Raw genomic sequence first — 26,670 nt, forward strand, 5'->3', positions numbered from 1 at the left:
TTAATTCTCTTTTTGTTTTCAATTTTTTTTTCATTTCCATTACAGCTTTGGTACAATGTGATTTTATTATATTTTTAAATACTTTTAGCTTCACAAACTCAACACAAAGTACAAAACTAATCCGAATCGGGGATATTACAATCTACACAGTGGTGTTCAGTGGTAGGAAAAAATCTTACCTCAATGAATTCATGTCACTAGCTAAGCTATAAAGGCATACCTAGCAGACATGACAAAAATATGCACCATTAACCAGCAAACATTTTTTTTTTTCAAAATTTATTTTACTTCTTTTTTTTTTTTTACAGATTTTTCCAGCAGCAAATCACTTGAGCATAGTCAGTACTTGTGTCCTCAACTGATTATTCTGTTGTGTTCCTCTTCATTTGAAGGCCATGATTTTTTTGTCAAATAATGCACCGCTATCCTCATATATCTAAGCCACAGTGTCAGTACTTGACCTGCCACCCTGCATTGTTGATGCTTGCACAGTTTGTCCTGCAGCTGGCAGAAATAACTGGAACGTTATTGGAGGGGCAGTGTGGGGCAATCAACCGGAGGTTGTTCTGTGGGGCAGGAGGTATGACATTACAGTAGACAGGCATTCCAGTGGCTGTAAGTGTTCCTTGACCTGATTGATTAGGTAGCATGATTGGTTGTTGATATGATTGTTGCGGCAATCCTTGAGAACCCTGGGTCATTGGCACCTAGGTAGGAATATGGAAAGATGCAGGGAAAAAAAGATAGCAATTACTAAGCAAGTTAAAGTAGGTTCCAGTACCCCTATGTTCCTTCTAGCTGAATTTGAATATACTGCATGTTCTGCCAAAATGGGCTATTTTTTGCTGCTCAGAATTGTTCTCATCTCTGAGGATTTTTTTTGTTAGAGAAGGTTTTAAAGAGAATTCCCTCTGCTTTTAGGCCTAGAAAGTGTCTCTGTCGTGACCTACTAGAACATGAATTATTGGGATAAGTGCAAACAAAAGACTTGACCCTGGTATATCTAGGCCATCTGAAAAGTCTAAACCTGTAACTTGATTATTAACCTTTAAAACACTTTTTCACTATAGTAATTCTGAAGATGTAAGGGGAAAATTTTACCCACAAGCAATTCCCCCATTTCCATCTGTGTCGGTGCAGTGTTTTCAAAGAAGCTAAGGGAAAAGGGGAATGGCTGCTCAATCAGTGCAATCTATTAAAATGAATTAGATGTCACTTAGTTTCTTAACTTTCCAGAGGGACCAGTAGGAAGCGTAAGCCCAGGCCACCTCTCACATGCTCTTGGCATAACTCACAGAAACTAGGTATAAAGGTGGGGAAATAAGTCTGGGTAACTTACGGACTTGGTAAAAATCAAGCCACTGCCTTCCCTCTCCCCAGAACCCAATAAACAATAATCCATCTGGCTACAGCTTGTTATAGAAGACATGGTGAGATCCTTGGCAGGAGTCTCCACAGATGAGTAATTTTTAACTGGATCAGGCAAAGCCCTCAACTTCATTACAGGAAACAGTACTGCACTGGCAAAAAAGAGAAGAAATGAACAATGTTCTTATATTTTTTAAAATTAATTTTCTTCACAGGAAGAAGTCTAATTCCTTCGATCTTTGTGACATTTTACCCTCACTGCAGGCTGTAATAAATAATTCATTTGAAACATTCTGAAATCAGAATGAAAATCAGGAGTACTAAGACCATGTAAACAAGAAACAAAGAAACTGATCTGACTTAGGAGTGTATTCATCAGAAGGCTTCCTGCCACACACTGTCCAAATGAAGTTATAAGAGCACTGTGTGATGCAAAAACTTAATTCAATTAAGCATTCTCCAAGAAAAGCAGTCTTTCCTTACAGTTCCTAAATACCTGATAAGACGACATGGCTGGATACTGCACCATCATGCCTTGCACCTGATTTCCCTGTTGATTATTCATCAGGTTCTGGCTTTGGGGCGGCTGCTGCATTCCCATGAGACCCTGGAACCCCTGCTGCTGGTTCGGCAGGACAGGCTGGTAACCTGGAAGAAGAAAGAAGTCTTCAAATACCCTGCTGCTTGTAGGGGCAAAATTATAACTGTTCTAAGGCACAGCAAATGATCCCATCATTTATCCCGCCTTAGTCAAAAAGTTACTCATTCCTACAGAAGTGTTACTGGAAACAGAAACTGCAGTGCAATAAACAAGTGCCATGAGCCTGCAGCAGCCCTGGCAGGCTGAGTGGGGCAGCACACTTTCGTTATGCTTTTTAACACCGTGGCAGAGACCACCTGGAGGAATGGCTGACTGCAGCACAGGGCTGTAAAGCCCTAAAGAGACACAGGGTGCTACTGTCCTTTGGCTATTTCCTGAGAGGCAAAACTCCCAACAACTTCAAGGACATCAGCATTTTGCCTTTGTGGTCTAACCTGACAGTTTCTTTCAGGTCACATTTCTTACCTCACCCTCTTACCTTCCTTCTAATGCAGTTCCTTAGCATGATGTAAACAGAGAAGCCTTTATTTAACCAAGAAGAACATCTCCATACAGACTGGTTCTCACTTGCAAGGTTTTTTATGTAATTAGAGCATATTAAGGGTCACATTCCATCCCACTAGTTCCACGTTTATCAAAGCAGGAAAATCATAAATTTTGAGTGATTAAATTTGTGCCCTCTTCATTGCTCAGTAGGAACACTGCTAACATACCAGCACCTGCACAAGGATGAGAAGCTTACTCTTCTGTTTTAACCTGTCACTAACTTTGTGTTCAAAGTCACCACAATATTGCAGGTTTTCTGCTCGGACAGATTCTCTAGGACTAGTGGAGAAATGGGCAAAGACTGCATGATCTAGAGAGCCAAGCTGCTAATGAGGCAGCACTGTGGATGGGAAGGCAAGCACAAATGGTGCACTGCTCAGCAGCAACGCGGTTTCGCCTGGGAATGAGCCTAGACAGATGGAACTGGGCTGGCTGGGTGATGCTAATATTTAGCAATTAAGGACTTTGCAGAAAAAGTAGGAAAGGAAGATGCAGAAAGATCCTGTCCTTGCACAATGTGGCCAGATATAGGTATTATAAATCTATGAATAATTTCTCCTTAACACATTCTGTGTTCTTTAGCACTTGTATTTTTAACATGCAGTTATGCAGTGCACTATTAACTCTGTAGTGATGTTCTTACAATAACCGTATTTCAGACAAAGAAAAACTACCAAAAGGAGCAACTCTGTGTCATCTTTCTATGAAAAATTTGTGTCATGTCTGCTCAATTTATATTCATGAATACAGTACATGGTTCAATATACTTCACAAAGTGAAAACCATCATCTGGATATTTCTTCATTATGTAAGAAAAATAAAGTGACAAATGTCTCTGTTTCTGCTGGTCTATTGTCAATTGATAGCTTTCCTTCAAAACCTGTTCTGATGCCAGGGAAATGTTAGGATTTCTGGTCAAGTATTTGGCATTAAAGATGCCATTTCTGAGATTAATGTCTCCAGTCAACTAAGCAAAATAAAAAAAAATGAATTCTTTGAGTGATTAACTTGGCTGGGATGTAGCATTAAACATCTCCCAAACTCACCAGATTATTATACATTCAGATTTGCTCTTTTCCTATGCCCAAGCACTGTGTCAGCATATTTTTTAGTCATAAAAATTACCAACATCAGAACTGCTGTAACTGAGTTTGCAGAAGGCTTATACAGCAATAATAAAATTGCAAGTCCTCTTCTGCTCCAGTACACCAATTATGGGGGGGGGGGGAGGGGATAAAGGATGGAAATAAAAATTTAGCATTACTATTCTGGTATTTGCAGGACTGAAGTTTAAGTACAGGGGTGTCAACTGACAGCAGAAGCAGACCCATGAAATTCATCTCCTGTCACCTGCAGTTGTTAAAGTAAGTCCCAGATGTGTAAAGAATGATAGATGGATGGCAGACTAGGGATCAAGTGACACTTTTGGGGAATGTAATCGAACACTGGATTTGGGCTCACAGATTTGGCTTGTGATGCACTGGCACAGGGCAGCAGACTGGTGCTCTGCAGAGACAGACACCACTGGGTTCAGGTAGAAAGCAGCCCTTATGTTATCTCCAGTAAATAACAATGGCATTAACATTACTTTAGTCAGACTACTGCTAAAAGTCTGCTGCGTGTTTGAATATACAGCTCTCTCTTCACCTCAGCTTTGTGTTCCATATTCTCCAAATATGACAGATTTATTACCCAGTGCAGACATGACTATCAAAATGAAACAAAAAATTATGGAAAAGTTGAAGTAGATACCCTTATGATGAACATATAGGCATGATCTCCTGGGGGTATTACAAAAACACAGAGTCATAGAATGGCTTTGGTTGGAAGGGACCTTAAAGACCATCGAGTTCCAATGACATACACACACAAACACCCAGCCCTGAAAATCTCCTCTACTAGCAAGCACTGATTAGTACGTGACAAAACCACTCCAGGTTTTAGGTGCACAAATATAAAAAGGAGATGGGCTGAAGAGCTGAGGTCCACTAGGCTATGCACTATTATTTTAACAATCTTTATTTTAACATTCTTCAAGGACTTTAGCAATTTCTCCTGCTCATAGGACATGTGCACCCCTCACCCCCGTCCCAACCTGCAGAGTACTGCGTACATCCCTGAAAATGAGAATAAGACTTTTTTCCTACTCCCTTATGTAAGCCCTTTGCAATGCTCTGACCACACAGAAAAGCCTCAGTACAAGCAGATAAGTACTTCATGTGCACACTAACATACTTCCAATTTGATTAGATGGGAGCAAAGAGGTTGTATCCTGAACCCTCTTAGATTTTAAGGGAAAATAAGTCGCTTCTTTGGTCCAGAAGGAAGTACTCTTGAATATTGACTCCCCTGACTTGTGAGTAGAAACAGGGATGTTTAAGAAGTTTACTGGCCTGTGAGTATCTTTGCAAAGATGCTGTCTGCCTGTCATCTCTTCCTTACTTAATATTCATAGACTTCTTTTTTTATGATCGGTACTCTTTGGAACTAAATGAAGCTATGGTTGTCAGACTTTGCTATAGAACCCAATACAGCATTTAGTCAAAATACAGCATCTTCTTCAAGGTTCTGCATCTCAAGTAAAGGCACTTCATTTTACCTGATAGCAAAGCCTGACCCTTTATTATGCTAAATACATGAAGAAAGACGCAGGTTCATCCACTCTGTTGAACACAAACATCACAAGGTACAAACGTATATTCCAACAGTACAGAGGGAGTGCAGCATATTAAAAAGAGCATTAATTTTTTTATCTACAACAAGCTCCATAAGCAAGAAAAAAAATGCTGTGTCAAAACAAAAAAGCCAATATCTGTTCTGCTAAATGGCTTCTGTTTCAGCACAAATGCAAGTAGAACAATTGGCACTCTAAGTGGCAATCCATTTGGACAAGAAGTTGTTAGTATCAAAAACCAGCTGCTCTGAATTTCCTATCACTGCAGCCCAAATTCTCCATGTAATATTTGAAACAGGTCCTCCAGTGCTTACTGTGTGTTGATATCTTTGTATGTTTCTGCACTCTGGCCAGGAAAAAGAGGTGGGAGAATTGAGATTAATATCAACCTTTTAGCACTGTTTGTGAAACTGTATCTCCTTTTTTTTTTTTTTCTCAGGCACAGACTATCAGAGAGTGCCACTTCACCAAAATCCAGAATTACTTAATTTGTACGCGCACAGCACAATCCCCCAACTATGCCATGCTTTTCACGTGCTATTTACTTTTCAGTGACATGGAAATAATACTGCATTCTCAAAAGTTTTGAAAACTGACTGCAGTGCATGAAAAACCAGGCATTACTGGGCAGAGGTGGATTTTGGAGCTACGCAGGTGTAAGAAAACGAGAACAGGAAGTGGCAACATGCTTATGCAGCAATAGTTTTCTTTGCACTTGCTCTTTTGCTCATTAGCTTTCATACTACATAAAGAGCAATCCTTAAAAGACTCTTTACTGTCCCCTGAGAACATACATACGTGGGTTATTTTCTAATGGCAATACACATCAGATGAACCATCCTATTACTGCAAGCTCCAGGGCCTCTTTACTGCAATTATACCATCCTGCTCTATGTTATCTCTGCTACAAAGAAGGATTTTTTAATTCAGGGCAAACATGAGAGACATTGTTAAACAACCAGAGGAACAAATTGTGCACAGAATTTCAATGAATGCCTCAGAGGAAAGATGAGCCTTGGATTCCAGCTGAAATGGAAGAGGCCATCATACCATCAAGGTAATTCTCTGAAGCTTTACAGCCTGCATCGCCATGCTGAAAGTCATCTAACTTAAACATCCCAGAGGAGGAAGACTGCATGAAAGACCCACAAATGTTTCAATTTCCTAATGAGCCTACACAGCTCAAAAGACAAAACACAGTGGGTTTACACCTCTGCCAGCAGTGTCACACAGAGCTGCAATTAAAGCATGTTTGGTGCTCTCCTGGCCTCAGCATGCATCTTTCATGGATGGCACATCCATGTTGGGAGGGACTGTTTCATTGCTCATTTTAGATTTGAAGCACATGTTAGCAGCACACCTTCGGAACATGTGTATCAGCTCTGTGGGTAAAGAGTGTCTGACAAGTGCAGGTGAGACTCCCTGAACTGCAAATCTTATTGTACCCTTACCACTTGAACAGAGTCCTTGCATCCAAGCCCATCCAATGCAAACACATACACTCAGTGCTTTTGCTGTAACACGATTTGAGAGCTCACCTGCTCCCTCTCTGCTTTATTCAGTGTAGTGCCACATAAAATTTGGGTACCTTGGCAACACACTTCAGTGGCTTAGGCAAGCAAAGTCCAAAAGAAAGTCAAAAGGGAAATCTCAAGCAGAAGTAACTGGGCTGGGTGGAATGCTATACAGATCTGGTCATGCTCCTGCCTGCTCTGCAACTAGTGCCTTTCTGGTGCTTTATGCCGCCCTCCCTTTCCTTCCCCCTACCTCCCCCAGTATAGAGCAGCTCAGCCTCTGCTGCAACTGCCAGGAGCACTGGAAAGAAATTGAATTTGAGCTCTCATGGAAAAGCCAAGAGGAACAAGCACCAACTCTTGGTGCAGACACAAAGGAATAGCCTGCGAAGTTCTTGAAAACATTCTAACAGCAAATTCTGCACACAGAAGGTGCTTACATTTGCAGAAGACTCCCCAAAACTGATAAGAGCTGAGAAGCAAGCTTAAAACACGATCCAAAGTCAGGAAGTGCACCTCTTTCTGAAAGACTTAATGAGCTCACTCTGCTCAACTTATTCAAAAGATGAAGAGGTATCTGCAAATAGATAGTTGTGCTGGTTTTGGCCAGGGTAGAATTAATTTCCTTTTTAGTAGCTAGTATGGGATTAAGTTTTGGATTTGTGCTGAAAACAGTGCTGTTAATTCAGGGATGTTTTTGTTACTGCTGAGCAGTGCTTACTCAGACTTTCTGCTTCCCATACCATCCCACCAGCAAGGAGGCTGGAAGTGAACAAAGAATTTGGGAGGAGACACATCTGGGACAGGTGACTTCAGCTGAACAAAGGGATAACCCAGACCATATGACAACATGACATGTTCAGCATATAAAGCTGAGGGAAGGAGGAGTGGGGAGTGTTCAGAGTGGGCATTTATCTTCCTAAGCAGCTCTTAGGTGTGAAGGAGCCCTGTTTTCCTGGGGATGGCTGAACACCTGCCTGCCCATGGGAATTGGTGAATGGATCCTTTGTTTTGCTTTGCTTGAACATGTGGCTTTTGCTTTCCCTGTTAAACTGTCTTTACCTCAACCCGTGATTTTTCTCATTTTTAATTTTCTGATTCTCTTCTCTGTGCCACCGGGGAGAGTGAGTAAGCAGCTGCATGGGACTGACTTGTTGGTTGGGGTTAAACTACAACAATAGTTCTTGAACAGACCAGAAAATGGTATAATAAAATTACATGGCTGGAAGATAAACCTAGAACTTTTCAGATTAGAAGTAAAATTCAAAGTTTCAACAGACCCCTTATAATTAACAAGGAGGCAATTTACCAAGTGGAAGGACATTTGTATTACTTAAATTCTCTAAAATGAGGATGGACATCTTGCTAGAAGATATTCATCAGGTTAATAAGAACTTCTGGTAATAAAGATATGATTAGAATGTGCTCATTGTCCAGTATTAGTCAGACCATTAAATTACATATTCCAGATTTGAAATACTTAGGAAAATGTTAGCCAGTTAGCTCTTAACACTTTTCCTGTCTCCCAAGGAAAAGCACTAATTTTTTGCATATGAGACAGGATCCTCTCCCCAGTCTCTTTGATCACGTGCTGGCAATGCCATCCATTTCACTCCACAAGCAGAGTTCACCTGTGTACAGTGGGTATTCTAAGGGATATTTCTGGCCTATTTTAGTTCACTTTTCCCTGGCTGGAGTACTGCTCAGTAGACTTTGTAGACTAAAGAATATGGTTGGTCTCTATTCCCCCAATTTTACTAGGCTACGTTCTCCTTTACTTTTTAAAATAAGCTACGGACAAAGTATTACAGTGTATGGATGTAGCTTTTACAATAATGTAAATTTACAATGCCCATGATCAAGTTATAACCAGAGAAGAAAAAATGTTATTGTAGAACTACAATTCACTCATAGACACATCAGTACATTCTGTAAAGTTTTTGACAGCTTCCTTTTTTACCAAAAGCTCTCAGCTGGTCCATCCCAAAGTACTTGCAAAATGGGAAGGAAGAAAAATACTGAAACAAGCCATCCAGCAAGACCAAACGCTGTCTTAGAATCACAGAATTTCTCAGGGTGGAAAAGACCTCTAAATTCATCAAGTCCACCCACTGCTCTTAGCACTGCCAAGTCCACCACTAAGCCATGATCCTAAGCATCCCAAAGAACCTTTTGATTCTCAAACACCCTAAATATTATCTGTAAAACAGGAGGAAAGCCAGCCTATTTGGAGAACCCTGCATAGGACAGTTGGCCAAGTTGTGTGAGCCAAACAATGAGATCCATTCCCAGCAAAAGTGAGAGCAGGAGTTTGAGGCAAGGGTTTTCTGGCAGCCAGAACAAAGCCCTTCTTGTTCTAGAGGTCCATCAGAACCTCCTGACTTTGCATGAGATGTTCAAGTACTGGACTGCACCAGGTGTTCCACCTCCCATGTGGATGGACATTGTAACACCATCCCTGTGCACTGCTTTCTCTAGAGGAGTGCTTCTCCAAGGCACTGGGTTCTCACTGGCTTCTCATGTCCAGGTGTTATGTGTTAGAATTGGGTGCCCAATTGCCTGAGGAAAATATTTGGGTTTTTTTTCATTATGCAGTTGACCATTATCTGGCAAGTTTCACTGCAAATGATGGACTAAACTCCCATGGAAAATGTAAAATTAATCTATAAATTTAAGCTAATCTTGATTTTAGCCTCACCCCAAAGTGTCTGCAGTTCGGAAGACTCCCACAGAAGACACATTAATTAGTGTCTCCATCCTGGTGTTATTTTCTGTGTGAGTCTGAAGATTTAAGCTGCATCTTGTGCAGCTGGAATCCAAACCTCTTTGTAAACAATTTTGTAGTTTAAGCTTGGATCTAAAATCCAAAGCACGCTGCAAAGCAAATCTGCTGCAGTTGATCTATCCATTCCTACTATGTCTGCTTTCTCTCTGCAATACACATAAAAATGTCTTGACCTAGTAAGACATTTGAGCTTTATATTCTACTTAAAGATATCACAGATAATTTATGGGTGTGAAGTGGACACCATGTGTGCTAGAAGGACAAATACATAATAGCTGATGCTAAAATTCCATCCCTTTCCCCTCAAAACACAAGACCATGCAGTTATTTTATTTAGTTTTCATGCACATACAAAGGGAAAAAAACAAACAAGAATACCTATGCCTGAAACAAGGGAGTCTTAAGAAGCAACGGAAAAGGTACAGAGGTATGAGGTAGCATGTCAAACAGCATGTGTCAAAACCCGTAACAGCACACAGACTCATTTCCCCCACAGCACTCTGCAAGTTCAGACCCTCAAGAAACAGGAGAAGCCTTTTAACACAAGGGACTCACAGTTTGGCTTCCTTCATTTCAGGTAAAAGCACATCCCACTCCAGCAGCACAGCTTGCAGGGGAAACCATGGGTTATTATGTTAGTTTTGTTTTCAAAATTTTAAACTAATGGCATCAATTCTTTCAAGTTGTGCGAGATCAAAACAATTTTTAGCTAATGGCACTCCAGCTACATTCACTGGAAACATAACGCAGCAAATGTATTCCTAAAGTGATTACAATGACAGCAACTTGAATAATTCTCTGCAGAGCTGGGGTTATAAAACTGCAGGATGTTGAACTTTGAGTCTTGAAACATAATTGCTGCCAGAATCATAGCTCCCAGTCCCTAAATTGGCCATAGCTCTGCAAAAAACACATACATGCTTCGCAAACCTGGTAACAGACCAACAGCCACATTTGTTGTCAGACTCACAAACAGCCATATACAGCTGCATTAAGAAACCTAACAAGATGTATATGCATCAGAGATATGAGCCAGTAAGATTTATTATCACAAAAGAAAGAACAAAAATACTGGATAACAGAAGGTGGCCTGTCTTCCCCACCCCTCTTTCTATCCCCGGTTTACAAAGCCACAAATCCCACAAAAGCAGTAGTGTAAAAACACCTTCATCCAGCTTCAGAAGACGAAGAAATAAAATTGGGAAATATCCTGCAATTTTGAATTATTCCAGAGCAACCTATTTGTTGGATTTAGTAAAAATTGCTGATGAAAATACTCTGCTACACTAGATTTTTTTTTGGTTTTATTTGGTTTGGGTTTTTTTTTTTTGGTGTAGATAACAGTTCTGAAATCGCCCATGTGGTGAGTTCTTCTAGAGTGCTAGAACAGGATCTATCTTACCCCAGGTGAACTGCCCCTCCTTGTTCTCTTGCTTTATTCTTCCTCAAAAAGCTATATGAAATCCTGGTTTTACTGCTTCGCAACCCCTGGGGCTGGAAGAAGCCCAAAGCACAGAGCATCTGAAGCATGGATGTTTTCATGTGCTACTCGAGACAATGCTGCCAATTGGGGGCACTTCTCCACTGCTAAATGAAAAAAAAAAAGTTAGGGGAGTAACACAACTTCCCTAGCAAAACAAACCCTCCTGGTTCAAAAGATGTGCAGGATCAGAGCCTCAAAAATGTATTTTTTAACTCTGCTATATAACCTAAAATAAGATACATTTTTACAAAAGCCAAGATAGAGTGCTTTGTGCACAGACTCTTCCTTGAGAATAGTCACTGCGTAGAACAAATGGGTTCACCTGGGAGATAGAAAGCCTCCTGCTGGGGTGATTTAGATTATGGCAATGAGAAATGAGGAAAGTAACACCACATATCACAAGGTGAAATTCAGCACTTCTTACATGTCAAAGAAATATCCATTACCTTTTACCCCTCTACCCATTCTTTTACCCTTTTTCTATGATGCCAAGTTCCAACCTGGAAATGAGGAATAGCATTATCTTTTAAAAAACATTTACATGCATGCTTGATACCCCACGGGGGAAGAATGTTTTTGCAAAGAGTGCTGAACATTTATTTAGTGCCTTCTACTTCATCATCCAAGCAACCACCTTGAGGGCAAACATGCAAAATTCTGGGTAAAATGAATTTATGAATCACTTAAAGATGTGTATCCACCCCTCAGTTACTTTTCCACACCTGAACAGAGTTGGTTTAAAACTCAGTGACTTCACTACCAAGTAAAAAGGCCCAGACAAGTAGGAGGTATGATTAAATACTTTCATTATATATCTAATGAAATCACCTACTGTAACATCTTCTGAGACTAAAATTTTAATTAAGGCAGGCTGGCATTTTGGCTTTTTTTGCCCCCCTTATGTTCCAGGGGAACAGCAGGTAAGGTCAAACAAAAAGCTTATGTGATAAAATTGCCTGAGAGTACTCCTGGGAGACCTGGCATTATTAACAAGAACATGAAGAAGGGCACAGTTGAACAGTTCAAAGATAAATGATTGCATTCAGTTTACTTTTTGCTATCAATCGGAGAACCAGAGAGAGCTGTTATTTGACAAGAAATGTATATAAATAGGCAACAAAAAGAGCTTGAATGGATACAAATGCAGGAGACTCAAGGCTGGGGAAATGTTTTTATTCCGTTTAAAATCTGGATCCATTCCTTTACTTCTCTACACAAAGGATTTCAAAATTATAGGGACAGCTTTAAGAAGAACTTGCTACTAGTAAGTAGCACAATACTGAAAATAAACCCTGGTCCTTGCTGAGAACCTAAAACCATGTTATTATATGACACTTTAATAACTTCTTTTATTTCCTTTCCAATACACATTTATTTTATTTTGAGACCTTTAAGCACTCTTCCTGCTCTTCAAAAACTAAGACAAATATTTATTGCTCTGATCCTGGAATATAAATCTGAAGATAAACGGAGGGGCATCTCTTACAGACATGGTATATAACTCAAAGCTTCTGTAAGATTCTGAAAAGAAAATTCTATTTTTAAGACAAAATCCTTTTATCCCACTTCAGTAAGAAAAATAGAGGGAACAGCCAGCTGCAATCCAAAATAATTGCAACACAATAATGCAGGGCTCCATTACAGCAGCCTAATTCTGGTAAAGCAGCTGATCCAGGATCTTGGCACTTGCCCAGACCCTGGAGCCTGACTTAAACGAATTAACCCAAGGCATGTGCAGCTGTTTTTGTAATCTGAGGCTTCTGCATTTTATTGGAGACCAAGAAGAAAAAAGAAAAAAAAAAGTCACCCAGCCAGCAAATGACACAGGTGAAATAAAGAGAGGGAAGGAAAGTATTTTGTGCTTTTGAAATAAGTTAATCCATGGAGCCACATGAACAGGCTCAACAGCTTTGGAGAAATGAGCTTCAGACAGCATGTCCCTTTGGGCAATACCATGAACAAGGGTGTACACTGGAGTGTTGCTGATGCCCAAAGCCAGCTGAGGTGCCTGCAGGGAGGGTACTACAGGACATGGGAAACATTATTCTGAAAGGGGTGAAGCCTTCTCATCCCAACAGAGCTAAGTCACTGAAGACATGTATTGCAAGCTCGTGCACAGTTCTCACAAAACCAGGGAGGTCCAAAATAGTGCTAAGGAACATCCAGGAATAATCCTGCTCTCAGACCCTGCCCACCAATCCTGACAATGTTAAGGAGAGCCAACACAGACCCATTGGCAGGCCAATAGATAATTCTGGAGAAACTAGATGCTCTGAAGGGAGATTTACTGATTAAAGACCAAAACAGATCCAGATCTGGTAGCAGCCTTTGCTGTAGCCACAGACTGTTACATTGGTGATGTCTGCTGCAATTCCTCTTTAGGAGGTTTTTGAATAGCTAATATGCAACTAAAACACAGATGTAAGAACCCGTTAGTGTTGACAGTAAGACTCCTTTGGCATATAATGTGCTCATCAGAGGAACAGCAGCTGCAATATTCCCTATACGTACCTGTGTCTATGTTTGCATTGTTTTATATAAAACAGTTCATGGCCATAGCATAACTATTATATGCAATATCTATTGATTTTGTTAGTAAATCCCTAAGGAACTGAGCAATGGGACAGCTAACCACAAAAACAAATTTCAGTGTGACTCAAATAAAGTACAAATACAAAACTAACAGGATCAAATTTTCCATGCAAGCTGCAAAACACAGATTCACTGAATTTCATCGGATTCATTTCTTCTGGTCTGATTTTCTGGATTGACCCCTAATAAATAATGGCAGGTATGAGCAAACATATTGTTGAGCCCCTGTGTATTGATCTATCTGTAACTTTGCTCTTGATATCAGCTTGTTGTCTTGGCATCAGCTCTTGATACTGATGAAATACCTACAAGCACAAGCTCAAAGTGAACCTATATGCTAGATACTGTGCAAACTTCAAGGAATAGCTGCAGTCCCTATAGTGAAGATGATGCATTCCTGAATAGACAAGACAGCTGGAGGTATGAAAATAAGCACCCAAGGGAAATCATTTGCACAGAGAAAAGTGCAGAATACTTTTCTGGAAAGTATGCCAAAATATGTGTGCTGAGTACTCAGACCCCTATTCTGAGCAGGGACTGCTGTTCCGAGCACAGTTGTGGATGTGGATGATCCTGGGGCTCTCACTGATTCTGCCAGGCTGGTTTTTTCCACACAACTCCAGGTACAGGCTCCTGCTCTGCTCACATCCTTTCTATTGGGAGAAGACAGGATCTGGTTCTGGTGATACAGTGCAGTAAAATGAAACTGTGTTCCATTTTACTGTGGGGAGATTGGGGTAAATGACTGCTATCACAACCAAACCCTGCTTTTTCACCTTCACAAGCTGGGCTTTGTTTTGTGTCTCAGCCTCAGGAAGAGTTTTCATAAACACAACATCAGCTGTAAATACTGCCTGCAACAAAGACACAGCCACTGCCTCATGGCACTCTTCCTCCCCACAGCTTCTACATACACCTACAGGTACCAAATCACTGAGCAAAAAGCCTTGAGTTTGTTTGTTTACCTATAACATAAGGACACAGCAAGTTATGGGCTACAGCCCCCAGCCCGATGCAAACAGGCACAGGGACAATACTGAAGCCAACAGGACTTTGATGGAGCATATGTCTACCCATATGGGTCCAACTGCAAAAATCTCATCTTTTCCAAGTGCACCCATGCAGAATGCAATCCAAAGACTGCTGGGGTTAGCAATCGACCTTAACCGGCTCTGTAGCATATTAGAAGCACTCGCCTGCAACACAGTGATTACTCCGGTCCCTATACGGCAGAGCCCTTGAGAATTTGCTTAACTTTTAAGCATATAAGTTAATTTCTTGATTTCAGAGCAATGATTTACAGGCTTGAATAAACTTCTGGACTGAGGCCAGGGAACTCAACCCCTTGAAAGAGAGCATCTCCAGTGGGGAAAGACACAAGCACATTTATTCACACTATATTCTTAGCATCGCTTTAAAAGGCTTCTGAGAAACTTGACCAGGCAGGTAGCAATCAAATTAAGGAAAGAGAGGTCCCATTCCAATAAAATTCAGTTTCTACAATATATGAAACAAATTAATTTCTCATATCCCTCTGCACAACCACTGCTTAACCCCCAAGAGGAAAAATGGAGCAAGGTGGGACTGAGCCTGCATTCCTGCATGGCCCTTGCACTTGTATGTGCCTATATGAAAGAGCCATTAGACTAAGCAGTGGCTATGTACCAAGAGATACTGGCAAATAATAAACCAAATGGCAATCAGGGATGAATCTACCTTTCTCCACTTCTGTGGCACAGACACAGGGAGCTCCCATTCATGTCTGCATTGTAATTACCAACCATTCTAGTTTACTGTAGTCCCTAGTTTACATTTCCTGTCTTTCTTACTTAAAATGCCTTAATGAAATTGGGTTAAGCCTTCGCTAAACCAGTTGTTATCACTGAGACCCTCCCTTCCCTTTAGCCCTTGAACTACAAGGCAAAAGACCTGTAAAGTGCCTGTAAGTACTTTGTATCAGCCTCAGTTCTGGGCATCCACTCCATTCCATATCCCTGCAGAAATGTAAATGCTAATTGCTAATTCTGACATAGGTACAAAAGCAATACATTCGACTGCTGCACTACAGCTGGGCTGTATCTTCCAGCTAAAGCTTTTTCTTGGAAAGAGGTGAAGGGTGGAATCTACAGGTGTGGTCATCCCAGTGCCCAGTTAGCTTCCCCTGTGGCCAAACTGTGCATCTCACAAAGAAGGGAATAAATGAGTAAAAGCAAAAAATGTCTGAAAAATTAAGAACATTCCCCTTTGACATCCCAAATAGAACATTACCAATTTCCAAAACTCATTTTTTAATTTTTTTTTTTTAATTTAGTATCTATAGGCAATTTTGTTTTATATCTTAGTTTGCCTTGGGTATATGAGTCTCATTTCACAGGAATTTGAGTTTTGGTTTCAACTGGCCAAGGAATGTGCAAAGTAACTTGTTCATACAGTTTTACAAATTCTTCTGATGAACTGGGCAGCTAAATCTACAAAGCTTGCCTATCTCCACATCACAGGCAAATGCATTTTCAACCCTTACAGAATAAAATGAACATTAAAAAAAAAAAAAAAGAAATGCATTGTGGATGTAAGCTTTCACCTTTGCCTTTTCCAACAAGGGTTTAGTGTCACATTTGAAAACAAGAGGATTAACACCTGGACTGGACTCACACATTCCCTATGTTTTCTCGAAAGAAATTAACAGAAATGACACTCAGCTGCAAGCAGCAAGCTTTCCTGAACAGCTGTGCCAAGAAATCTTGGCCCAAAGAGAGCTGAAGAAAGAGAAAAGGAGAGGGACGATGAAGCTGACTTCAGAAGACACCACTTACTTTCTGCACTGATTCCCAAGTGACTACCAAGCTGGACAACAGGCTGACAGCAGTGCTTGGGAAATGGGCAGGCACCAGTCCCCCATTCCCTGCCTCACTCATGCTAGGGGCAATCTTTCTGCAGGCTTGAGAAAGCCTGGAATCAAGCCTGTGGTCAACAGATGTCAAAATGTCCAGCCAGAACATGGTTTAATTCAGCTACATGAAAGAAAACATCCCTATGCTCTTACTCATTCCCAGCTTTCACTGCACAGCACGTTAGCTGGAAAACTCCCACTGTAGCTAGTCCAGTGTTACCACTGCAGAAGAGGATGTTGGTTAACTCATTCAGTTCAACAGCCTGAGAAGGCTGAACTGCCAAGCAAGAGCATTTTATGCAGACTTGTTCTGCAAAACCCACAGGATAAGTCCTGATCCCCTTACCTCCCCTCAAAGTATCTGCAACTGTAAATGATGTAAAATTTACTTTCAATAGCAAAAAACCCCAAAGCATAGCATAAATTTAAATGTAGGAAAGTCTTCTGAATATTTGTGCTTTGTCTGATGTGGGTCTCTCCAGGGCGATGTCTGCTCTCAGAAATCACTGGGGCAGAGCTGCCACAGAGCATTTGCTGTCACACAGCACTTAATATTTTGCAACCCCAGCAAGGCTGTGTTTACAGTCTTCATGGCCAAAAGTATTTGCGAAGTCTGAATTCCTGATAGATGCCAGCTAAGCAATCAGAGAAAAATTGTGCGATGGAAAATGCACAAAAAAGACCATAAACATATGGAGTCTTCAACTCAGCATAAATACTGAAGATCAACCTGAGTGTGCTGTCAAGGTAGATTTGAGAGCCAGCAGTGGAACTTTTTCCTTGCATACATTGTAAATTTTGATAGCTTTTTGCTTGCCTGGGACCTAGTACACTCTGAGTGCATTACTTCTTCTTTCTGCTTATTTGTTTTGTCATGTGTAAAATAACGTTTTGAGGGGTGGCATCTTCATAAATCATTTTGAAATCCAGCAGTGCTGAGAAGTGCTATATATTCAGTAAGTCAATGGAAAAACATCTGATCTTCAATATAATCTGTAACGAGACCTTTAAGTGCTGAATTAGCTAAGAGTTACACACATAGCTTTGCAAAATTTTCAGTTAGATGAAGAATGCTTCTTTGACCTGAAAAAAGATGTCTGGGGTTTTTTTTCTGGCAGTGCCTGCAAGGGTAGGGCAACATTCCCAGAGCTCTAAGTCTGTCAATACTGGCAGGAAGGTGAGGAAGAGGGCATAGTAAGAGTTGTTTGCCAGAGCAAAATCTTAGCTACAGGTCTCTGCAAATCAGAGATTTGTCAACAAAGCAATATGAACAGACATTTTCAAGTTAAATTGGAAGGGTTTGCAAAGGCTTTACAATGCTTGCTAAAAGGCATCTGCCAGCTCCCCAAGCTCAGCTAAGGTGGGAGAGATGTCTTCTGTGGGAAAACCAGGTTTATTAGTGTTTTGGTTTCTTTTCCCACAGAATCAGGAGTATCCTCCATCCTTAGGTTCTCTGATCCTATGAAATGATCTATGTACATGGGCAGAAGTACATATGAATTCCTCTATGTGCAATCATTGAATTTAATGCAGTACCATCCTCCAAGTCATCCTCAGGCTAAAACACTTGCTTCTTGCTTACGTGGTCTGGATGTGGTAACCGATTTCACATACCCTTTCTGGGGCTGCTCAAAGTCAAACCACAAAGCAGCTGCCAAAAATGTCTCTTCATGTAAAATTTACGACATGCATTTCTGAAGTGGTAGCTGATGTGCCTAGCCAATCTGCTGAAAATGTCTGTGTAGCTAAAATTTTTGAAAAGAGAAAATCACAGGATCTGCAAACACATCTGCAGAACATTCTTTAGCAACTAGTGCTCATTCTGAGCGCAAACCTTGAGAATAAACACTAATTTCTGTAAAAGGACAAACCTAAGTCATACCTTTACACTACTCCTCATCACAAGGAACTTGATCTACACCTAAAAATTCTCATTAGAGATGCTGCTCAGCTTTAAACAATTAGCCTATCTTCTTCATGTTAAAAAACAGAGAACTACAATCTTCACATTTTAGCAAATATATCCACTGCAAATAAATAATTTTCTAATTATAAAACTGACTACTTTATAGACCTTGTCTTCATATTCTGGAATGAGCTATTGCATCAATTCAAAAAAAAACAACACTTTTTTTTTCCCATCACAGAGAAGCCATGGCAAATTGGTTCATAAATATTCACTGGTATTTTAAGCATGGCTGTAAAAAAGGAGATATTTTACTGATTGTTCTGGAAACAGTGCATTTAATGTCAGAGCACCCCTGAGAAAGAAGAGCTGAGGAGAGTCTCTTCTTGCAGTGAAGTCCTAAACCAGTCACAGGTCACACTCATAACCAGATCTACGACTAAAGAAGGAGAAGAAAAATAATGATGGATGAGCTTGTGTCTGTGCAGAGTTTTCAGTGATGTTACCAGGACCCTGCCTGGTGGGGAGGCTGAGCTGGCAGATGGGAACAGCCCCACTCTGCACGCCCATGACAGGGACAGGGTGGGCAGGCAGTGTGGGCACAGCTGGTCCTTGCCCAGGTGAGTGGCTCTGGCTGCTGAGGCACAGCTGTCCCACTCCCCAGCCCATGCCTGAGCCAGGGCACCACAGCACAGCTCTGAGTACTCATGCTGCTCATGCTCCCAGCTGCTTCCTATGATTCAGGGGAAGCACTCCCAGACGAAGGCATTAATTACGCCTTAGGCACAAATAAGTACTCGTGACTTCCCTGTTACACTATCCTTCAGTTCCCAGGTAGGATGGCTCTCCTGCAAGTGCTTTCTGGATTTCACAAGGCTTTTTATTTTAAACCCACACAACTGATTAATTTGGTGGATATTCTGCACACTTAGCAAATAAAATCTATGAGGCAAGGAGGCTCTTCCTCCCTATCTCCAACTCCATGGCCCATGATTGCCATGTAGCTGCTCTTTTCGCTACACAGCAGAGTAGGAGAGGAAATGGGCTACAAAAACAAAGCTACCTCAGCTGCATGAACTTCTTAGGAGAATGAAAATTAACAAACAGAAATCAAACTGCAAGTGTTCTTAGAGCTAATTACTAATAAAAAATAGTAACTACAACTATAAAGCATATCCCATAAAAATGCTCTTCTTTACAGAGCTAGGCAAAGTTTCCATGTAAAAATAAAATAATAATAGTAATTAAAAAAAAACATGGGCTGCTCAAATTTGTTTGATAAAATAAGTTATGATGCATTACAATTTACACAAATAAAAGTTCAGAAGAGTTCCAAGACTATAAAGCATAAGCGTAACATATTGTTCTGGCAAGTGATAAAACTGCTCACAGTGACAGCTGTGATTTATGGAAGCAATTCAAATACACTTTGAAAGTACATTAGCTTCGCCTCTGCCCACAAAGGGCGCATATTAGCAGGGTAGGCCACGCCGGTGATAAATTACATACCAGCAAGAAGTGAAGGCAATTGGCAACATCAGATGCCCGAAGGCCCTGAGTTACTGTGATAATGTGGTTTTCATGATAATACCTCACATGCAATGGCATCTGAGCACCAAAAGAAACACATCAAAGCTATATTTTCATTGGCTTTTTGGAAGATAATGTTACGATGGTGAGAGAGGTTGGGACTTCCCAGCTAAAGCTGACATACAAAGCATTTACAGATTGGCTCTGGAACAAAGTTTGGCACAGAAGGTCGCAGTTGAGATGCTACCTCTTAAGTGGAAGCTGGAAAATAACTGTCTCCTGCTTCTAGGTTGTAGGCACAGAAGCAAGCTGCAGGCTGTGGACCTACAGCACCCCTGCTGCATGGCTTCAGCACGGTGGGCAAAGTGACCCAAGGGCTGCTGTGGTTTAGCTCTGCTAACACCCAGAATGGGATGGGGACTTGGCCACATTGCAGTCACCACCTGCAACACCCTTTCTACAAGGGAATCAAGTCGCTGGGCACACTTGTTCACTGATCACATGAGTTCAATCTCAGAGAAAAAGCCATGCTCTTCCCATGGCTCTGAGCAGCACTGAAAAAGGAGCACAGAAAATGCATGATGACAAAGTCTTAACCCCCAGCAGGATTTAACTAATGTAAACCATTGAAAAATTATTTTAAGACACTTTGAGCTAAAATCTACCCTCTGACGTACTAGCATAGATAAAGACTGACTTCAGAGTCAACTCGTTCTTCAGGGGGTGTCATTTGAAGAGAACATATCCCTGGACACTGCTATGGAGAGCCATGTGCAAGGCTTTTCTCATATTACTAGGGAAAGTTTAATAGATTGTATCTGCCTCCAATTATTACAGTCCTCCCATTGTGACACACTAGTTAGCACATCTTTGTGTCCTAAATTAATGACTGGGCCAAAGCAGTTACATATCTTGCCGTGGATCAGAAGAGGTTTGTCAGCAGTTATACTGTAATGAGCTCATCAGCAAAAAATAAAGCACATTTAACGAAGACTTTCTGTCTAGTGGGAATTTTTAATTTATTTAATCCAAAACACTCCCTTGGGAAGTGATAATGAATATCTATCCTATTTCTGTGATACCCATTACTGTATAACCTGAGGACCTCAGGCATATGGCATACTGACAGAATGAGTCCATGTAACTTTTTAGAAGAAGTTGGCCACTTCTGGAGTTTATGCCAGTAAATGCCTGTGAGTTGTGTTTCTGTATTTACATGCTCTGGATGAAAAATGGCCCAGTGACACCGTAACTGAAATGGTGTAAAACACCTATACACAGATTGATACTTTAAAAATAAGCGAGATAAATGATTTCTCTACAGATGGGGGCTTGGAGAAAATGCCAAAGTGATAAAACTAATTTTCCTAATTTCCCTGAAGCATATAGGAAAGAAGAGCTCAGTACCTATTAGAACCTGCCCCCTTTGTAGTTCTAATCTAATAGTTAGAAGAGAGTACATTTTTTCTTGAATTGAAATTTTGGGTAGTACAGATACTACAGCACATTTCAGGCTATGACTTCCATTTATTTACAGCTCTGCAGCACCATGCTTCTGTAGAAACGTTTTCAGGAATTGAACTGATTGTGTGTTAAGTCTTAGTCTTAATAGCTTTTTCACTGCTAGCTAATGGAAATATGGATTCAACATTATTTTAAACTTAATGCAGTGTAGAAGAATTAGTTTCATACACTGTAATTATGATTTTTTTCTACAGCACTTCATAGAAATACAGGGCATAAATAGATTACTTCAAGCAAGGGAGAAGATTGAGAGCATTTTTGTTTCTTCAGTAACAACAACTTGGATATCAAAAATGTAACAAGGAATTCACTCCTCCCCTTTCTTTTTTTTTGTCTATTCCTTTCAGATTAATGTTTTTCACTTTAAATAAAGGAATGTTGGCAACATTCCTCAAATTCTACCTTACCAAAAGACTAGAAATATTCTGCTAAACTTTACCTCTGAGCAGGGGAGGGATCCTCCCCCTCTACTGCAAATTGGGTAGGAGGTAGCAGTCATTGCCATAGCCCCTTGTCTTTATTTCAAAGACACAAGAAACAGGAATACCCTTCTCTGTCCCATCACCTGCTTGTGACTTGTCCTCAAGCAATGAAATAACCCTCACAGCATTCCAGTAGCCACAGGAGAAGTGCCCAGAAAATGTTTATTTATAATGCTCCCACATACTCCAACCCAGAAAACACTCACTTTATCCCCTGTTCCCCAGAAGATTTCACTCTTAAATAGGTTCCAAATCTACCTTCTTCCCAAAAACCCATTTCTATGTTGCAGTCTTTGAAATGTCTTTCAGGACAATTCCCTGGAAGGATAACTTCTCTGTATGGGCACAGATGTTATTTTGTCTAAAGAGCCAAATCTACTGGAAAGCTACTGCTCCATCTCCAACTCCTCTTACAGCTTCCCCAGCCTCTCTGGCCACAGCAGCCAGCCTAGCTGCTGCAGCTGCACTTCATTTTTCTTCCAAAGGGAGAACAGGAATGGCATCTTGGGCCTCTGAGATCTCATTACAGAACAAAACCCAGCATCTTTTAACAGTGTGATGGACTTATGATTTCATTGTTCTCTTTGCAAGGAAAGATTCCACAGAAATCACCATCAAAAGGAAAGGAGAGAATGTGGTCTCTGAAACTTGCTGAGGTATATTGTCCCCACTACCTGCTTCTTTTTTACTAGGTATTCAATAATATCTAGCCATGGTTTTACTCATGGGCTCAGCAACACAAACTAGTTAATACAAAAACTAGAAATGCTCTATACATGTCATGTTCCGTAGGTCTCCAAGGAAAATAGTAGCAGGATTCCCAGGCCTAAGACAGTGGTTCTGGAAAGCTGTCATAAAGGTTAATACAGTATAAAAGCTGAGAGCACTTTGCCACATGCTTTTACAGCTTAGTAACTGTAAAGCATCTCTTTGCAGTGCTGTCCTTCAAATGGAAAGAAAATTCCCCCTATATTATGTTCAATTTTTCAGTTTCTGTTATGTCAATATTACAATCTTTTGTAACAAGACAACAAAAGCTTCTTCATCTTCTTGGAATCAATATTACTTCTCAGGCAAGGGCAACTGGTGTCTCTTTGCTAAGGCTCTATTTTAACATACTGCCAAAATATAAATACAATTCTAACTCAATAGATAATAATCTGCTTTTCAAGACCAAAGGTTGAAATAGCCAGGATGAAAAACCTACATACATTTTGGTATGCAGCACCATTCTTTCCCAAGCCCTGCAAGCAAATAAGAATTCTGATGGTGCAGGATGGTCTTTGTAGATGCACCTGTCCAAATGTCAGTTCACACCAGCAGAAGGTTAAGAGAAGTAAAGTAAAGAGAAATCTCATACTCCCCAAGATTCCCTTCATGCCAGCCCTGCTCTTCTGCAGTGTGATCACAGCAGTTTCACTCCTGAAGGACGCTTCTGCAGGGAACTGCATTATTCCTAAAGCTAGGGATGCATGAACTGTAAGAAAAAGCTTGATAAATAAATCCGCAGCAAACCACACACATTGACAACTGTACAGAGACAAGCGGATTCCTGAAATGAAAATCAAGCACTGAAAACTGAGAGAAATTTGTCATTGCTTGGCTACAGCTGCATTCTCTTTAGGGGTCATATTTCCAGCTTTCAAAAATGGGAATACAGGTCGATGCACTTTTGTTTGTACAGCCTCAGTGAGCACCAGGGAGCAAAGTTAAATATTCAGAAATCAGAAAAAAGGCTATCAAAGTAGTCCCTACAACCTTAATTCCAGTGACTTAGGCACATATGAATGAGATGTAGTATTTAATTATGTAATAATCATATATACTACAAGAGAATTTGCCCTACAAATTGCTGAAGAATTGGAATGAATCTGAAAAATGCCTCAGCAGATTTTCTAATCTTTACATTTCTTACATTGCAAACCACGGGAGAACTTCAAAATGGTTTTCAGCATGACAACTTATAAAGACTTTACCTCAGCCCTTACACAGGTCTAGACATTCAAGAGCACAGATGGATTGGTAAACATTGCTTGGCAATTTTCTCCAGATGGATCCTTTGTGAGCTGTTGGAAAAATCCTGTGACAAGCAGGCTGAGCAGGCAAAGTGAATTTCAAAAGATCAAGCCTCGATGAAATCTGCATCTGCTTTTGCTGGGAGTCTTCAAAAGGGCAGTCATCTTGTCAAATGTTAACCTCCTGCCCTGGGGAGAACTGGTGCTTGAAGCCACAAGTTTTCTTTCCTCCTAGTTTTATCACATGGGGAAGAATAGACGTACCTAAGCACATTCTCCTCATACTCAGAAGGCACACGTGTAGGGCTTTTGTGAATCATAAAAAGAGGTTCATCTTTGGAAAGAAACAGATGGACACAAGGCATACGGAAAAAAAATTGGAAAAAACCCCCTCCACACAGACTTTTCTTGGGGTTACTCCAAAGCATTCATATTAAAGGTGTTAAAAAATCAGCTGCCAGCCAGTTGGGATCCAAACAGAATTTACTGTTCCTAAGGAAGCAAATCACTCAACTCTGCCTTGGAAGACCCCAACATTCATGCAACAAAAGGACAGCTCTTGGGCCCAACACAATCCTTCTCAAGGACACCAGCAGTCCACAGGCTGTGTTTCTAGCAGGACAGATAGAGTGAGTTGTAGAAACTACAGGTGTTTAGATAAACTAGGTTTTAAAAGGACAGATTTGGCATCTTAGTTCTGTCCTTCTTTAGACACTAGAAAACAATAGAAAATGCTTGGATAGCCAATTTCTGAGCAAAGGTAAAAATTCAGCTGATATACCAAATCCTGAAACAGTACTTTTACTATCTTCATTGTGCATCAAGATTTAGGGAGTTTCTTAAGCAATTCATGGGCACCTTTGCAAAATTAATCTAAAGGTATCCCTTGTTTCAAAACCCACTGAAATGATATGACCTTTACCTAAGGAATTGAACAACAATTTTGAACATTATGGCTTTTCCTCATTTACAGCACAACCCAATTATGAAACTACATGCATGACCTCACCTAACTGTTGGACTTCTGAGATTCATTCAAGCAAGCTAGTTCTTCAGATTTTTGAAAAGAAGTCAACTCTTGCAGATTAAGCAGGTGGTTTCCTGAGGGCTGATTCCTGTCACGGACACTCAAACTTTCCCCCCTTTTCTACATCCAGAAAGCCCACCTTCCTTGCAGATATCTTTCTCTATCACTAAGCTCTATGGACCTTGCCCTAAACAAAGGATGGCTGGAAGTTCTTTGACTTCTAGGTATTAAAAAGTAAATCTAATTCCCAAACTGCTGAAAAAGAAGACGAATGACATACTCTTGCAGCTACTAAACAAAATTGGGAATCAACCACCTGCATGGCAGATCCACCAATATCCACCCCAATATCCATTGCTAGCACAGTGTGCTCAGTAAAGTCCTACCTCTCAGCATCACCGATCTCTCACAACACAAAACAGACATAAATTAAGTGAAATCACATTTCTAGTTAACAAAACTTACCGAGATTTCCAGATTACTACAGTATAGTATCAAAACTGGGCTACCACTTGTTTCATCTCCAGATCAATCTCCAGACCTAAAGCTTTTGAAAGCACTGTGACAAAGCTGCTCTAAACCAGATTATCAACATAAGTTTTTGACATTTACTTTTGTGCTTAGTGAGCTCAGTGTGATTAGAGCTCACTAAGTAACGACTGATGTACTTGCACACCACAACATAATGAAAAGAAGCTGAAAGAAAAGGTGTAAGGCCATTTGAGGGGATACCAGACAAAGATTTTGGTTTACCAGCCCATTTTTTGTGCCACTGGTCACCTTCTTGGCATGCAGCAGCCACTAGAAGTACATTAAAAGTTTAACAAACCTACGAGAAATAAGAAATTCAGGATTTGTTGTCAAAGCCAATGTTGCAATCACTCAGCAAAGCACCCTGCTGGTATTGCTTAAGAAATACAACTGCTTTGCTAACTGGAGACTCAGGCTGCTCCCCCCTCATTCTTAAGTTTCTATTTGATGGATGTCCTGAGTCTGTTTACCTACAGGAAGAAACTCAGGAAAAGAGTTCTTGTTGATTAATTATGGCCTACTTGGAATCAACATTTTACTAGTCATCTAGAAACAACTCTCTAAGGCAAATTGTTTTTCCATGCACCCACACCCGTTTCTCCAATAAATCATCTCTTTCTAGATACACAATGGGCCACATTATAGCAAAAATGGCAGTCTAATGCATTCCAAACACCACTGTAAACTTATGCAATGTAGTAATCAGGACCAAGTAGAATTGAGCAGACAGAAATTGAACTAACTGTGCCCTCCTCCAGGTTTCAAATTGGTCAGCTAACTGATTTTTTTGAAGACTAAAAAGACTACATGTAGCCTGAGTAAAAACCTTAATAAAAAATTATTAGCTCTGCACTTCCACATTCTTCCTTATAATGGAACAAATAAATACATCCAAGGGGGGGAAAAGGGGGGAAAATGTACAAACTTTAGTTCCATAACTTCTTTAGTTCCATAACTTTTGACATACCATGTCAGCCTTTGTAGCCATTTGGTTAGTCTCAAATTTGCATATAGGAAACGAAGAGTGTATGGGCAATTGCACATTACATTTATCGACATTTTATCTTCAGTTTAGTTTGTAAATGCTCCACAGCACACTATCAACACCTAGACAGGATGGATAAATACAGATGAGTGTTTACCACTGTGAAGTTTCCACCTTGGAAGTATAAATATGGCTCACTACAGACATACGCTGTCTC

At 40.5% G+C, this 26,670-nt stretch overlaps 1 protein-coding gene across 17 annotated transcripts in view; it reads right to left on the minus strand.

The window, feature by feature from the left end:
* Positions 1-262: 262 nt before the first annotated feature.
* ARPP21 (cAMP regulated phosphoprotein 21) overlaps positions 263-26,670 on the minus strand; it is a 197,514-nt gene continuing 171,106 nt past the window's right edge. For 16 of the 17 annotated variants that reach the window (XM_082292468.1, XM_082292467.1, XM_082292459.1 and 13 more), the window contains 2 exons: positions 1,865-2,016; positions 263-707 (listed from right to left, as the gene is read on the minus strand). In XM_082292468.1, the coding sequence (XP_082148594.1) occupies positions 450-707; positions 1,865-2,016 (410 nt within the window). In that variant the 3' untranslated portion in view covers positions 263-449. Of the gene's footprint in view, positions 708-1,339; positions 2,017-26,670 lie in introns of all 17 variants that reach the window. The other variant, XR_014226886.1, reaches the window with a different exon arrangement.

The sequence above is a fragment of the Coloeus monedula genome, assembly GCF_965178545.1.
Source record: "Coloeus monedula genome assembly, chromosome: 1".
Taxonomy (NCBI): Eukaryota; Metazoa; Chordata; class Aves; order Passeriformes; family Corvidae; genus Coloeus; species Coloeus monedula.